This window comes from Antechinus flavipes, chromosome 5 (genome assembly GCF_016432865.1).
Source record: "Antechinus flavipes isolate AdamAnt ecotype Samford, QLD, Australia chromosome 5, AdamAnt_v2, whole genome shotgun sequence".
Taxonomy (NCBI): domain Eukaryota; kingdom Metazoa; phylum Chordata; class Mammalia; order Dasyuromorphia; family Dasyuridae; genus Antechinus; species Antechinus flavipes.
This window is the reverse complement of record NC_067402.1, coordinates 14,744,381-14,761,180: the sequence shown is the minus strand read 5'-3', so window position 1 is coordinate 14,761,180 and position 16,800 is coordinate 14,744,381. Positions and strand designations below refer to the sequence as shown.

General features: G+C 42.7%; 1 protein-coding gene across 1 annotated transcript in view; it reads left to right on the top strand.

Annotated features, from left to right (window-relative positions):
* C5H7orf31 (chromosome 5 C7orf31 homolog) overlaps nt 1-16,800 on the top strand; it is a 66,631-nt gene that overhangs the window by 19,493 nt on the left and 30,338 nt on the right. The window contains exons 4-6 of the mRNA XM_052001014.1: nt 316-387; nt 4,474-4,503; nt 7,306-7,484. Of these exons, the coding sequence (XP_051856974.1) occupies nt 316-387; nt 4,474-4,503; nt 7,306-7,484 (281 nt within the window). The remainder of the gene's footprint in view (nt 1-315; nt 388-4,473; nt 4,504-7,305; nt 7,485-16,800) is intronic.

The window sequence follows — 16,800 nt, the reverse complement described above, 5'->3', positions numbered from 1 at the left end:
GGGAGGGGAAGGAGAGGAAAAATTAGAACACAAGGTTTGCAAGGGCTTATGTTGAAAGGCTAATGTCCATGCATATGTTTTGAAAAATAAAAGGCTTTAATAAAGAAAAAAAAAAGAACTCTTATTTTTGGACTTTAAGGCCCTGGCACATACTAGGTGCTTTAATACTGGTTGAATGTTTTCATGAGTTTGGATGAAGCTTAGATAACTTTCTTCTCCTCCAAGATGGCGGAGAAAAGACAAGGACCAAAAAAAAGGCTCCTTATGGGTTGACCTTTAAAATGAAATAACTCATTTTCTTTTTTTTTTTTCCAGCAATATTCCCGTTCGGCAGTTCTATCACCTGACGCAGAACAAAAAGAGTAATCTTTATGGAAATGACAGCTTGTAAGTTTCAGTCAACAGGAGATCCCGTGACCTTGTTTTTTGGGGGAATCACCGTGTAGCACAAGTATTTCCCGTTCTTCTAGGATGTCAAAAGTGATGACTTAAAAGGGGATTTTGTAAAAGGGCTGTGATAAGCAGGAAGCTAATAGGGCAGAATCGTTGATAGTCCCTCAGAAAATAGCTTGGGAAGGGAGTGTGAGGAATTGGAGCTAAGGCCATAGAGGAAGACTTTTATCCTGGTCATCTCTGGGAGACAAGCAGTTTTCCCTTTTTTGGAACCCTAACACGTATATGGCACCGTAGAGAAGCTCCTACTCAGAGAAGTCCCCTTAAGGTCATGAAGTTGGTCCAGACCCAAGAAGATGTCACGGGATTTCCGAGTCCTTGGCACGAGCTCAACAAGCCACAGAGTGTGACTATCTCACAAAGGCACATAGTAGGTGCTCAATAAATGCTTGGTGACCGACTGCTTCATCTCACGGTAAAAGCCCACCATCACTGCTCTCTTTAGAGAAATAATTCTCTTAGCCTTTCTTATCCAGCCTGAATGTCCTGGCTTCGTTTAGTCTTCTCTTAGAGATGTTATTTTCTATTTTTATACCCAGCCATTTAGGGTGTGTGTGGTACATCCATGGGCATATGGCAAATAAAAGCAAACCCTCTCATTGTTAATTAAAGAAAGGCTGAGCACAAAAAGATGAATAAAACTGTTATGGGTTTTTTTTTTTGGGGGGGGGAATGTTCAGCTAAATTGTGATTTCATAGATTTAGGGAACTTTTATATTTTGCTGATCGACACCAGTAAATAAACAATATTGCCATTTTTTTTTATTATCCGGTGTCCATAAGCAGGGTGTCTCAAAAATCGGAGTTTAAGCTCCCTTAGCTGCAATGCTTGCATATTTATAACCCACCCTTGCCTTCTATCTTCCTCCAAAATGAATCTGGAGCGTGAACCCTGGCACGTATTCTAAATCTAGAATTGTTCAGAATTGTTCTAACGTCCTTGAAGCTTGAATATTCTAAAGTTCTAGGGCAAAATGTCCATTTATTTTTTATTCTAGACATCTTTAACTAGTGGAGAAATTGAGATGTCAATATCCGAATCGGCCACTGGGGGGCAGCAGAAGCACGTGCAATAGGCGAGTGGTCCTGCTACTTTTTTCAAAGATGCTGCAACACTGGAGCCAGCCCTTGCAAAGTAGATGTATAATCTCCCAGCAGGACAGGAAAATTGATGAGCTGGTTTAGGTTCAGGAAATGGGCTGTCTGAGGCTCTGCGGGCTGCAGTCCATCATCCAGGGAGGTTGCTATGTGCTTTGGGTATTTAGCCAACTGATGGCATCCAATTTATTTTCGATTTGATTTGCCAGCTTTGCCCAAGTATTTTAAAGAGATTTTCGTGGATAGTAACATAGCTAGAGGGACTCTCCTCACCTGGAGTCACAGATGGAACAGAAATCCAACAGAGCCGAGATAAACCTGCATGTGAATGCCCCAAAACATGAGAATACAGTCCACTTATAAATGGAAAGAAGCTTTCCCCAGAAGCTCTTGGGTTAAGTGGGAGAATGCTCTCCTAGAAGACCTGGGTTCAAATCCTATCTTTGACCGCTGTGTGATCATGGACTTGTTTCTGGGCCCCATCTATAAAGTGGATAAAACAAGCCCTGTAGTAATGACCGGAGAAGCTTCATGGTAACATGGATTTAAAGTACTTTTCACGTGTTGAAATGTCAGCTGATATTTTTTACACCTAAATTCTAGTGCATTTCTTCGGCTGTCAGTGAGCAGGTATTGAACCTTGGGAGGCAAGGTGGTTCCCTGGAGAGTGAGCTAGTCCTGACTGGGGCACTCTGGGTAACTCACTTTGGTCTTCACTCCTCCCAGCCTAGTCTAAAGCGATAACGTGAAGAACAGTTTTTGACCATGCTCTGAGGGAAGATAGCAACCTATCACCACAAAACCACAGGTTCAGACCTTATTTAATCTTAGTCGTGGTGATGACTGGCAGAAGATCGAGTGTTGAGAGATGGAAGGAACTTTGAAGGTCACTGAGTCTGACTCCCTTCATTTTACAACTGGGGAAACTGAGGTCCAAAGAGAGAATATAGAAGATATTCATTTAGATAGCATTTCTTGAAGTCTGTGACACACGTTTGTTTTTAGCACTAAGAATACAAAGAAAGGCAAAAATAAAATAAAATAAAGTGTTTGCCTTCAGAGAGCTCACAGTCTAACAGACTAGAGCCACCTGGAACCAGAGAGCCAGTTGTTAAATTTTCAGTTTGGGCATTTATATCTCAGAAATTAACAGAAGCTACAAATCAGGGCTTTGTTTGTTGTGTTGTCAGTTGTCTATACTTAAGAAAGTGGCAGGGATTAAAATGAAAGGTTTTTCATGAATTCTTTTTTTTTTTTCTTCAGAGAACTGGTTATTAAACATTTATACTGGCACACCCCTGAATTGGGAAGCCAACATGCAAAGAACTCTGTCCAACACTATATATATATATATATATATATATATACACACACATACACACACACACACATAGGATAAGTTAAAAGTATATATACACATATAGGATAAGTTAAAAGTAAGGCCAGAAGGAAGCCATTAAGATTAAAGGGGACTGAGAAGGGCTTCTTGCACAAGGGAAGAATATAGCCAAGACTTGAAAAGAGCCAGAAGGTGAAAATGAGGGAGGGAAGGAGAGAGGGAGGAAGAGAAAGAGAAAGAGAGAGAGAAGAGAGAGACAGAGCGAGAGTGTGAGAGAGAGAGAGAAGAGAAGAGAGAAGAAAAAAGAGAAGAGAAGAGAAGAGAAGAGAAGAGAAGAGAAGAGAAGAGAAGAGAAGAGAAGAGAAGAGAAGAGAAGAGATCCAAGAAGCAAGAGGGACAAGTAATAGGGAGAGTCAGGGGATGGAGGAACAGTGTCCCTGGGGCTGTGTGACTAGCCCAAGCTCATAAAGATATTAAAAGGGGAAAGTTTATGATTTAAAGTTAAATTTTCAGCCTTCGGCTTCAGTGAGCTCCAAGTTTAGGGGAAGAGTTTTATTTTATGTTAAAGAAACTATGTATGTGTGTGTGTGTTTAAGAAAGAAGAGCTCATATAACTTTAAAATTTGGAAACAGATAAAGCTTAACCTGTGTTTCCATGTCCCCCAATCCTATAGATCTTTACACAGGGTGACCCTGTTATGGAACCAAATCCAAGCAAGGCAGGCCGCCGCTGGAGTGGGCTGAATCCTAGGCCTGGGTCCCGAAGGAGCCCCTGGGTTTACTAATTGGGGAACGCTGGGTAAATCCTTCTCAGGTGGTCTCGCCAATCAGTTTTACAAGCCTTCAGTAAAGCGTTTGATAAGTGGGGGTTGCCCCTGTCCTGGAAGGGGACCAAAATGGCAGGGCCAGGAGACTGTCACCTGTCCCTTCCAGGGCCCATCCCGGGGCTGTGCAAGATTTCCTGGAATCTCAACAAGCCTGGAATCTCTGACTGGACTGAGCTGGTTGGGCCTGGGGAGGGAGGGGTGAAAGTTTGGGGGAGGAGCTCCCAGATGCTCGTGTCCTCCTGGCGTTTATTGCATCACCTAGAGAGGGAGAGCACATAATGACGCAGGGCCTTCCGAGCTCCTGCGGTTGGGGAGGAGGAAGGGGGGGTAAAAGGCTCACACAAGTTCCTCTGAGGTCATGAAGCTGGGCCCAGCCCGAGCTGTCACAGGACTTCCGAGGTCGGGCACAGAGTGAACTCTGGCCAATAGCGAGGGCCAACCTCCGCACGCCAGAGCTGGCTGGGGGCCGGAGGCAGCAGAGCCCGGGACCCCCGGTCTCCCGAGAGCCAGCGCTTCTCAGAGAGCCAGAGCTGACAGGCAGGAAGCCGGCCAGGGGCAGGCGGGCAAAGCTCCGCCTCGGAGCCCCGGGCAAACAGGCTCTGGAGGAGAGTCTGCCTGGAGGGGGGTGTCTGGCTTTTGTGGATCTGTTTTTAAAGATCCTTTTGTTTCTTAAGTAGCCCTGAGGAGTAAAAAGGAAAGTTAGGCCCATCCCCTTAACAGCTTTTTGTTGTTTCCCTTTTGTTTTTTTTCTCCCAGGCTTCCTAAAGCACTCCATACCACCGCCGAGTGAGTATTCTCCTGGCCAGACTGGATCTAGAACGCTGGGTGACTTAGGGGCCAGCCCCTGCCCTCAAAGGGGGTGGGGAAGAAAGGAGGGATGTTCCTGGACAGGAGGAGGAGAGGAGGGGGCTCTTTTGAAGAAGAGCCTTTATTTAACCTCCAAGTGATTCTTCTCCCATTAAGTGCCAGACCGATGGCAACTCAAAATTGAATTTGCCCTTTTTTGTAAAGTGCTTTTGACGCAGCAGTCAGTGTGTATTTTAAAGAGCCCTGAAATTAAGGTCTGCGGGGTTAAAGAAATCATTTGGAGCAGCCAATCACAATATTTTCAGGCCTCTTCTTATCTGCAATTAACAGAGTGGAGAGCATCCGCATGGAAAAATTGGGCTGTTTTGCTCAGGCAGACGGACTGCCTCTTTAGCATTCTGCACGTAGTCCTGACAAGTTCCACAGACATTTGTCTGCTAGAAGCTTTTCCAATTTCTCATTAATAGAATGGCAATATCTCGGAGAAGCTCGAGGGGTTAGCAAATGGGGGCCCTGGGAGGGGGGGAGAGAGGGGAGGACCCTCGTTCCCAACTGATCGATTCGAGTGTGTTAGGGACCTACTGTGTGCTGAATGCTGGGGATAGAAAAAGAGGCCAAAGATGGTCCCTCCATTTAAGGAGCTCACCATCTAAGGGAGGACACAACAAAGAAAAATATATACAGGATCCATGGGAAATGATTAACAGAGGGAAGGAGGAGGAGGGAGGCTTAGGAAGTCTTCCTGTGGAAGGTGAAAGTTTGAGTGGGATTTAAAGGAAGCCAGGGAGGTCGGGAGTGGGAGGGGAACAGGGAGAGGGTTCCAGGTATGGGGGAAGCCAGAGAGCATTTTCAGAAGATTTTCAGTGTCTTGTGCATGAAACAGCCTGGAGTTCACTGAATCACTGCCCTTGTGTAAGGGCAGCAGGTTGAGAAAGTCTTTGAAGGCCAAACAGAGCGTTTTGTGCGATCCTGGAGTGATAGGGAGCCACTGGAGTTGGAATAGGGGTGGTGGGGACAGATTGGAAGGGATGGTGGGGAAGTATTGGATCATGTAGGAAAATCACCCGAGTAGAAGAATGGAGGATGGGCTGGAGTGGGAAAAGGTGTGAGATGGGTAGATCCCTTCCCTCTCCCAGCAGGCTGTTGCAGTAGTCCAGGTAGGGGATAAAGCTTGGGCCAGAGGGGGTCAGTGTCAGAGGAGAGCAGGAGGCTGCCGAGGTAGAAATAATGGATTTTGGCCATAGCTTGGACGTGGGGTGAGGATGATACCCGGTGGGGAGCCTGAGGGACTGGGAGGACAGAGCTACCTTCCACAATAATGGGGAGGTGGGAGTAAGGGAGGGTTTAGGGGGAAGGTAACGGGCTGTTTTGGACACGGTGAGTTTAAGATTTTATTGGACATCCAGCTCAAAATGGCTGAGAAGCAGTTGAAGAAGTGAGATGAGGGCCTGGCAGAAAGGTTAGGAAGGGAGAGGTGGGTAGGAGTCAGCAGCGAGAGACGGTAACTACATTCATGGGAGCTGATGAGAGCGCCAAGAAGCCCAGGGCTGGACCCTGAGGGACACCTAAAGTTAGAAGGGGTGATCTGGAGGAGGATCCAGCAAAAGAGACAGAGGAGGAGCGGTCAGGAGGCGGGAGGAGAACCAGAATGGAGGGGCGTCCTGAAGAGCCGGGGAGATGAGGGCGTCAGGGAGGACGCAGAGAGGGCAGGGAGAAAAGGAGGATTGGGAAAAGGCCATTGGATCTGGCAGTTATGAGAGGTCCCTTTGGAGAGGGCGGTTTCATTGGAGGGATGAGTTCAAAGGACTGTGAGAGATGAAAGTGAGAGGAGAGAAAGGTTGGGAACCAGTGGAGACGCCTTTTCAAGGAGTTTGGCTGCAAAGAAAGGGCAGGAGAGACACAGACCAGCACGGATGGAGGATCAAGTGAGGGGCTTTTCAGGATAGGGGAGACACGAGGGCAGGAGGAAATGAGCCCGGACAGAGGGAGAGATGGGAAATGGGTGAAAACTTGGGGACGACAAAGGGACTGACCTGCCCGGGGAGGTAGAAGGAATGGGATGGCTCGGGCAAGTGGAGGGGCTGACTTTGTTAGGACTAAGGCCACCTCATCATGGGAGACAAAGGCGAAGGAGAAGAGGGGGGCAGGAAGCACCTGAGGAAAAGAGCAGGAGAGGAGGCTCCCAGCAAATGGCCTCGGGTCTCCGTAGCCAGCCTTCTCCAGCACTAGAAGCAGAGCTGTTCACACTGATGGAGAGCAGGTCCTTCCTTTATTAGTTTCCATTTTCACTAATGATTGTCCCGTTTCCAAAAAAAACCAGGTGTGATCTCACCCCAAAGGTCACCACTTTATTTGTCCTCCCCACCACTCCCTGTGTCATAGTAGCCCCAAATCTAGCATCCTTCCTTGTTAAATAAAACCAGGGGGTTCTGCCTTGAGCTTTGTCTGGCTCTGTCCTCAGCTGTTACCGCTCTCTCCCCCAAAGTTGCTCTGCGGAGGTACCAGGTTTATTTCCCCCTGTACCGGCTGTAGCCCCCTCCCCAACCCCGCTCTGGGAGGATGTAAGCTCCGACAGAGGCTTCCTCCATGTCTGGGGGATCCTGCTAAGGGAAACAGCCCAGTTCAGGGACAAATTATTTTTTTTAATTGATTGCTGAAGTTATCAGAACATTTGACTGAAGGTGAGACCCCTGGGGTCCAGAGTAGGCTCAATGCTGTCCAGGTCTTCATTTCCATCCTGTTGTGATCCCCCCCTTCTCTTTTTGCTAAACTATCCCCAAGGCCGTTGCGCATGGGGTTTCCAGTGGAACACCCCTATCAGAGCCACATCTCCCGGAGCGCCATGTTCCCAAGCTTCAGTCCCCCACCGGACAGGAAGGCCGGCCCGGCTGAGAGTGTCCAGCAGCTTTTTCCTGCCGACACAGGCATGTACACGACAACCGTGATGAAGAAAACAGGAGGTAAAAAAGGGGCATTTCAGATAATGGGTCGCGATCTTATTGCTTCGGTTGGGGAGGGAGGGGGAGAAGTTGTTACTGATGCTGTACCTGAATCAGTGTTGAAGGAAGCGTGGAGGGATTGACTTGGGCTGAGCTCACTCGGACGGGAAGCCCACCCTCCCCTGCGATGGCTCCTCACACTATGGCCTTGGACCTGAGCTGCCCAGGGCCAGGCCAACAGGTGCAGCTTCTGGTAGATCCTGCACTAGACTAGATCCCGGAAGAGGCTGTGGCCCATTTTCAGGGGATCCCAGATCTAAAGCTGGCCATCAGAGGCCTTCAAGGTCAACCTCCTTTTACAACCGAGGCAGCCAGGTGGGGCTGGAGAGATTCTGATTGAGTTCAAATCTAGTCTCAGACCCTTAGTAGTTATACAAGCCTATGTACTTAATTTTTATCTGCCTCAGTTCACTCATCTGAAAAATGGGCATAACAGCACCTTTCTCCCTAGGTTTGTTGGGAGGATAAAAATATAAAGTGCTTTGCACACCTGATATTCTTTGTAATGTATTTAAAATATATAAGTACTGATGTGGATAAAGTATCATATAAGAAGTATTGATATTTTCATTTATATTAGAAAACTGAGTCCCAGAGAAGGAGTTGGCCCACGTAAGGTTATACTTAGTTATCACTCCTCTAAAATTGGAAGAAGCCTTGGAGGGGATCTAGTCCAAACTCTTCCTCTTCTGGATGAGGAAAATTCAGACCGGAAAATGCTTTGCCCTGGGTCAGCGAAATGTGTGAGGTGAGATCTGAATGCAGGCCTTCCCCTCCAGGCCCCGCTCCCCAGCCACCCTCCCAGGCTGCCTCAGGTTTGTGTCCCAGGCCCAGGCTGGCCAGACCCAGAGAGCCTCGTCACCAGCTTTGGTAAAAAGCGAGGGCTCGTCTGCTAGATCCAGGAGGCAGCCGCATCTGGTAGGGAGCAAACAAAATCACTGACCCCTGAAATATGGAACAAGACGCCCATTATAAAACACTGTTCTGTGGATCCGAACCGGCTGTAAGTTGGTTTATTATTTCTAAGAGCATGGCGTGTGTCATCAGAGTGACCTTTCCGCGGGTCAATGCTCCACCTTGGTGAGCCACCCTGAGGGGGTGAAAGCCTAATGCTTAGCCCACCCTCCTCATAAAGAGTTCCCTGCTGATGCTCTTTGCAGCTCATTTGCATTTCTGTCCAGTGACGTTTAGGATCAAGGTCATGCTCTCATTTTCCCACATATTCTTCTTTTCACCTTTGCTGTGGCCTCCTGCCCGCTCTACCCCCCACGCATCCTTGAGAGACCATGTCAACTGCTCCCCGAGATGCTGAGGGCAGACTCAGCTGTCCCATAAAGAGCTTCGATCATACAAGGAAATCAGTCGTACATGGAAGAACCTGAGAAACCATTGAGTCCAACACTATGTTTTTCAGCCTCAGGGCCAGAGGAGGAAAGGGATTTGCGGAAGATCATACAGCAACTTAATGGCAAAGTCAAACCTGTCCCAGAATTTCATTAGAAGAACCCTCCAAAGGCCCTCTGTCCCAACCGTTCAGATTGAACATAGAATGACAATATAGATTTGTTTTTTTTTTTTTATTTCCTCAGTTCGCTCATTTGAAAAATAGGGATAATAGCAACCTCCCTCCCAGGAGGATAAAAATGAGATACTCTCTGTAAAGTGCATTACAAACTATGAAGTATTACATAAATGCTATTGATTTTTTCATTTTTATTGTAAAACTCAGTCCCAGAGACTCTTCTCTAATAAGGACACATTTAGTATCACACGTCTAAAGCCTTTGCAGGTTGTTTCTCTGGCGTGACAGGTTCCAAGAGGACAGCAGCCATTTTTTTGCCTTTATATTCCCCAATCTAGCATGGTGTTTAGCACATTTTGTATGCTTAACAAATATTTATTGGTTGCTTGAATGATTTCCCAAGTCTTTCCTTTTTCTGGCCAAACATCCCCAGTTTATTCAGCACAATTTCCTGGCCTCTTGTTTCCTTCCTAAAGCATAGGTTATGTCAGTTCTCTATGTAGTGTGCTCCATCATTGTTAAATATTTGCTGATCACTTGCTTTCCCACCGTCCTTTGCTTTTTTCCTATGCCCAGGTCACAGTAGTGCTGCAGAAAGTCCCCCAGGTGCAGTCTAACCCACTCCAGATTCATGCTATCTAACCTAAAGTGGACCCTCATTGCTTCTTGCTTAGCAAATTGTTTTCTTTATCTCTTGTTGACTTTCATGGCATAATCCTTCTTCTCTTAATCTCTTTATCTTCATTTACAATAGTCTAGCACTAGTAAGTAGCAATTAGATGGCTATTATTAGGGCAATATCATGTAGAAGAGCTACCGATGAATTTGGACTCAGGAAAACTTGGGTTCAAATTCAACTTCAGAATGTGCTGGTTGTAGGAGCTTGGGCAACTAGATCCCTTGGGTCTTGACTATAAAATGAAGAAGATGGACTTAATATGCTCTAAAGGCCCTTTCCACTCTAAATCTATGATCTTATAATTGATTGATCATCAATCACATTAATAAGAAAAGTAGCGACTTCCGGCCAAGATGGCGGAGAGGAAATACACTTCTGTGTAATCTCCGTGTTTTTCTCTCACTATTCATTTCATTTCATGCCTCTGAATTAATGCTCGACTGAAAAAAAAAACCATACAATTACTTACCAAGAGAAACCATCCTTGAGACTCGTCAAGAAAGGTCTGTTTTTGCGCGAGGGCGGGGACGGTATTTGGAAGCAGTCTGCGGGTAGCAGCAGCTGCAACCAGAGCACAGATAGCAGCTCAGAACCGGGTGGAGCGGAGAGGGGGTAGGACCGCAGCCGTCTCTGCGGTGAGAGCTTTGCTATAGGAGCAAGTCAGCAGCCCAGCAGAGAAGCTAAAAACACCGGGGTGAAGAATACAATCCCAAACAGCTGGAGTTTCTAGGGACCTGGCCACCCCTCCCCCACAGTGTCTTAGCCCGCTCGGATCTCAGAGCGCTCGGATCTCAGTGCGCAGGCGCCATAGCACAGTAGGACCTGTGCCTCACGAATACCCTGCCCCTCCCCCAAAGAAAGCAGCCTCCATTCAAGGGGTTTTTTTTCCTTCTGTTTCTTTGATAGTTTGTCTTTGATAAATAGACAGAATGAGCAAGAAACTGAAAAAGAATTTAACCCTGGACAGCTTTTATACAGATAAAGAGCAGACTCCAAACCCTGAGGAGACTAAAAACAAACAGTCCCCAGGTGAATCCCCGAAGGAGGAGACCTTATATCCCTCAGCACAGATGAATCTCATGGAGGAAATTAAAAAGGCTCTCACAAGGGAGCTAGAAGAAAAATGGGAAAAGGAGAGGGAGGCTCTGCAAAAGGAGAGGGAGGCTTGGCAAAAGAGCCTGGAGAAGTCAGTTAAAGAGAGAGTGGATAAAGAAACCAAATCCTTGAAAAATAGGATTAGTGAACTGGAAACAGAAAACAGCTCTCTAAAAAACAAAATTGGCGAAATGGAAAAAAATTCCACAGAACAAAAGAACTCAATTGGACAATTAGAAAAAGATCTTAAAAAAGTGAGTGAAGAAAATACCTCACTGAAAATCAGGGTCGAACAATTGGAATTGAATGACTCGAGGAGACAAGAAGAATCAGTCAAGCAAATCCAAAAAAATCAAACAATGGAAAAGGATGTGAAATACCTTCTGGGGAAGACAACAGACCTGGAAAACAGATCCAGGAGAGACAACCTGAGAATCATCGGACTTCCAGAAAAGTATGATGAAAAAAAAAGCCTGAACACTATCTTCCAGGAAATTATCAAAGAGAACTGCCCAGAAGTCATAGAAACAGAAGGTAAAATAGACATTGAAAGAATTCATCGATCCCCTACTGAAAGGGATCCTAAAATCAAAACACCAAGGAATATAGTGGCCAAATGCCAGAACCCTCAGGCAAAGGAAAAAATACTGCAAGCGGCTAGAAAAACCCAATTCAAGTATCAAGGAGCCACAATAAGGATCACCCAGGATCTGGCAGCATCCACATTAAAGGATCGAAGGGCCTGGAATATGATATTCCGAAAGGCTAAGGAACTTGGTATGCAACCAAAAATAACTTACCCAGCGAGATTGAGCATCTTTTTCCAGGGAAGAAGATGGTCATTCAACGAAATAAGCGAATTTCATCTATTTCTGATGAAAAAGCCAGAACTTAACAAAAAATTTGATCTACAAGCACAGAACTCAAGAGAAATCTAAAAAGGTAAAGATTAATCTTGGGAACTATATTTCGGCTGTAAAGATGTATAAAAAATACATGTATACCTTGTTCTAGAAACTAGTTGAGGAAAGGACATTGTACTAGAAAAAAGGGAAAGTGGGGGTACTACATTTCATGAAGAGGCAAAGAAAACCTAGTATATCTGAGAGAAAGAATGGAGAGGAATGAAAATAGTGAGTATTTTACTGCTTTCAGAATTGGCAGTAAGAGAAGAATTTTAGACATATTCAATCTATGGTGAAACTTCTCCCACCTCATTGAAAAGTGAGAAGGGAAAAGTGAAAAAGGAAGGAATAAGCTAAGTGGAAGGGAATACGGGAACTGGGAGGGAAAGGGGTAAGTTGGGGGGGGGGAACTCTAAGGGGAGGGGAGGGATACTGAAAAAGGGAGGGCTGTGAGAAGCAAGGGGAGCTCACAAGCTTAATACTGGGAAGGGGGGTAAGGGAGGGGGTAAGGGAGTAAGAAGGGAGAAAAGCATAAACCGGGGTCAACAAGATGGCAAGTAATACAGAATTGGTCATTTTAACCATAAATGTGAACGGGGTAAACTCCTCTATAAAGAGGAAGCGGTTAGCAGAATGGATTAAAAGCCAGAATCCTACAATATGTTGTATACAGGAAACACACCTGAAGCGGGGTGATACATGCAGGTTAAAGGTAAAAGGTTGGAGCAAAATCTACTATGCTTCAGGTGAAGCCAAAAAAGCAGGGGTAGCCATCCTGATCTCAGATCAAGCTAAAGCAAAAATTGATCTAATCAAAAGAGATAAGGAAGGGCACTATATCTTGCTAAAGGGTAGAATGAATAATGAAGAAGTATCTATATTAAATATATATGCACCAAGTAGTGTAGCATCTAAATTCCTAAAAGAGAAATTAAGAGAGCTGCAAGAAGAAATAGACAGTAAAACTATAATAGTGGGAGATCTCAACCTTGCACTCTCAGAATTAGATAAATCAAACCACAAAATAAATAAGAAAGAAGTCAAAGAGATAAATAGAATACTAGAAAAATTAGATATGATAGATCTCTGGAGAAAATGTAATGGGGACAGAAAGGAGTACACCTTCTTTTCAGCAGTTCATGGAACTTATACAAAAATTGATCATATATTAGGACATAAAAACCTCAAACTCAAATGCAGTAAGGCAGAAATAGTGAATGCATCCTTTTCAGACCATGATGCATTGAAAATTACATTCAATAAAAAGCCACAGGAAAGTAGACCAAAAAATAATTGGAAACTAAATAATCTCATACTAAAGAATGATTGGGTGAAACAGCAAATTATAGACATAATTAATAACTTCATCCAAGAAAATGATAATAATGAGACATCATACCAAAATGTATGGGATGCAGCCAAAGCGGTAATAAGGGGAAATCTCATATCTCTAGAGGCCTATTTGTATAAAATAGAGAAAGAGAAGGTCAATGAATTGGGCTTGCAACTAAAAATGCTAGAAAAGGAACAAATTAAAAACCCCCAATCAAACACTAAACTTGAAATTCAAAAAATAAAAGGAGAGATCAATAAAATTGAAAGTAAAAAAACTATTGAATTGATTAATAAAACTAAGAGTTGGTTCTATGAAAAAACCAACAAAATAGACAAACCCTTAGTAAATCTGATTAAAAAAAGGAAAGAGGAAAATCAAATTGTTAGTCTTAAAAATGAAAAGGGAGAACTCACCACTAACGAAGAGGAAATTAGAGCAATAATTAGGAGTTACTTTGCCCAACTTTACGCCAATAAATTCGACAACTTAAATGAAATAGAAGAATACCTCCAAAAATATAGCTTACCTAAACTAACAGAGGAAGAAGTAAATATCCTAAACACTCCTATCTCAGAAAAAGAAATAGAACAAACTATCAATCAACTCCCTAAGAAAAAAACCCCAGGACCAGATGGATTTACATCTGAATTCTATCAAACATTTAAAGATCAATTAACTCCAATGCTAAATAAACTATTTGAAGAAGTAGGGATTGAAGGAGTCCTACCAAACTCCTTTTATGACACAGATATGGTACTGATACCTAAACCAGGTAGGCTGAAAACAGAGAAAGAAAATTATAGACCAATCTCCCTAATGAATATTGATGCTAAAATCTTAAATAAAATATTAGCAAAAAGATTACAGAAAATCATCCCCAGGATAATACACTATGACCAAGTAGGATTTATACCAGGAATGCAGGGCTGGTTCAATATTAGGAAAACTATTAACATAATTGACTATATCAACAACCAACCAAACAAAAACCATATGATCATTTCAATAGATGCAGAAAAAGCATTTGATAAAATCCAACAGCCATTCCTAATAAAAACACTTGAGAGCATAGGAATAAAAGGACTTTTCCTTAAAATAGTTAGGAGCATATATTTTAAACCTTCAGTAAGCATCATATGCAATGGGGAAAAACTGGAACCTTTCCCGGTAAGATCTGGAGTGAAGCAAGGTTGCCCACTATCACCATTATTATTCAATATTGTATTAGAAACACTGGCCTCTGCAATAAGAGTCGAGAAAGAGATTAAAGGAATTAGAGTAGGCAATGAGGAAACCAAACTATCACTCTTTGCAGATGATATGATGGTATACCTAGAAAACCCCAGAGATTCTACTAAAAAGCTATTAGAAATAATTCATAATTTTAGCAAAGTAGCAGGATACAAAATAAATCCCCATAAATCCTCAGCATTCTTATACACCACCAACAAAATCCAAGAGCAAGAGATACAAAGAGAAATTCCATTCAAAATAACTGTTGATAGCATAAAATATTTGGGAATCTACCTACCAAAGGAAAGTCAGGAATTATATGAGCAAAATTACAAAAAAGTTTTCACACAAATAAAGTCAGACTTAAATAATTGGAAAAATATTAAGTGCTCTTGGATAGGCCGAGCAAATATAATAAAGATGACAATACTCCCTAAACTAATCTATTTATTTAGTGCTATACCAATCAGACTTCCAAGAAAATATTTTAATGATTTAGAAAAAATAACAACAAAATTCATATGGAACAATAAAAAGTCGAGAATCTCAAGGGAATTAATGAAAAAAAAATCAAATGAAGGTGGTCTAGCTGTACCTGATCTAAAATTATATTATAAAGCAGCAGTCACCAAAACCATCTGGTATTGGCTTAGAAATAGATTAGTTGATCAGTGGAAAAGGTTAGGTTCACAAGACAGAATAGTCAACTATAGCAATCTAGTGTTTGACAAACCCAAAGATTCTAAATTTTGGGATAAGATTTCATTATTTGATAAAAACTGCTGGGATAACTGGAAATTAGTATGGCAGAAATTAGGCAAGGACCCACACTTAACACCACATACCAAGATAAGATCAAAATGGGTCCATGACCTAGGCATAAAGAACGAGATTATAAATAAATTAGAAGAACATAGGATAGTTTATCTCTCAGACTTGTGGAGGAGAAAGAAATTTGTGACCAAAGATGAACTAGAGACCATTACCAATCACAAAATAGAAAATTTTGATTATATCAAATTAAAAAGCCTTTGTACAAACAGAACGAATGCAAACAAGATTAGTAGGGAAGTAACTAACTGGGAAAACATCTTTACAATTAAAGGTTCTGATAAAGGCCTCACTTCCAAAATATATAGAGAACTGACTCAAATTTATAAAAAATCAAGCCATTCTCCAATTGATAAATGGTCAAAGGATATGAACAGACAATTTTCAGATGAAGAAATTGAAACTATTACCACTCACATGAAAGAGTGTTCCAAATCACTATTGATCAGAGAAATGCAAATTAAGACAACTCTGAGATATCACTACACTCCTGTCAGATTGGCTAAGATGACAGGAAAAAACAATGATGAATGTTGGAGGGGATGCGGGAAAACGGGGACATTGATGCATTGTTGGTGGAGTTGTGAACGAATCCAGCCATTCTGGAGAGCGATCTGGAATTATGCCCAAAAAGTTATCAAACTGTGCATACCCTTTGATCCAACAGTGTTTCTATTGGGCTTATACCCCAAAGAGATACTAAAAAAGGGAAGGGGACCTGTATGTGCCAAAATGTTTGTAGCAGCCCTGTTTGTAGTGGCTAGAAACTGGAAAATGAATGGATGCCCATCAATTGGAGAATGGCTGGGTAAATTGTGGTATATGAACGTTATGGAATATTATTGCTCTGTAAGGAATGACCAGCAGGATGAATACAGAGAGGCTTGGAGAGACCTACATGGACTGATGCTAAGTGAGATGAGCAGAACCAGGAGATCATTATACACTTCGACAACGATATTGTATGAGGATGTATTCTGATGGAAGTGGATTTCTCTGACAAAGAGACTTAACTGAGTTTCATTGGAGAAATGATGGACAGAAACAGCTACACCCAAAGAAGGAATACTGGGAAATGAATGTGAACTATTTGCAATTTTGATTTTCTTCCCGAGTTATTTTTACCTTCTGAATCCAATTCTCCCTGTGCAACAAGAGAACTGTTTGGTTCTGCAAATATGTATTGTATCTAGGATATACTGCAACATGTTTAGCATATATAGGACTGCTTGCCATCCTGGGGGGGGGGGGGGAGGAGGGAGGGAGGGGAAAAAACGAAACATAAGTGATTGCAAGGGATAATGTCGTGTAGAAATTATCCTGGCATGGATTCTGTCAATGCGAAGTTATTATTAAATAAAATAAAATTTATTATAAAAAAAAAAAAAAAAAAAAAAAAAAAAAGAATACTTATTCCAAAATTAATAAACTTTAAACTCATTCTCTAAAAAAAAAAAAAAAAAAAAAAAAAAAAAAAAAAAAAAAAAAAAATAAGAAAAGTAGCATGTCAAGAGATTGTAAGTAAAAGCAACTATTCCAAGCTATTTCCACTTTCTTCCCCCTCCTTCATTTTTGACAAATGATTATGGCCAACTATAAATAAAGGAAATGTAGCCCACCCAGGAGGCGAAGCTTTTGTCCTTTCCAAGGGCTTTTCTTGCCACTGTCTATGGACC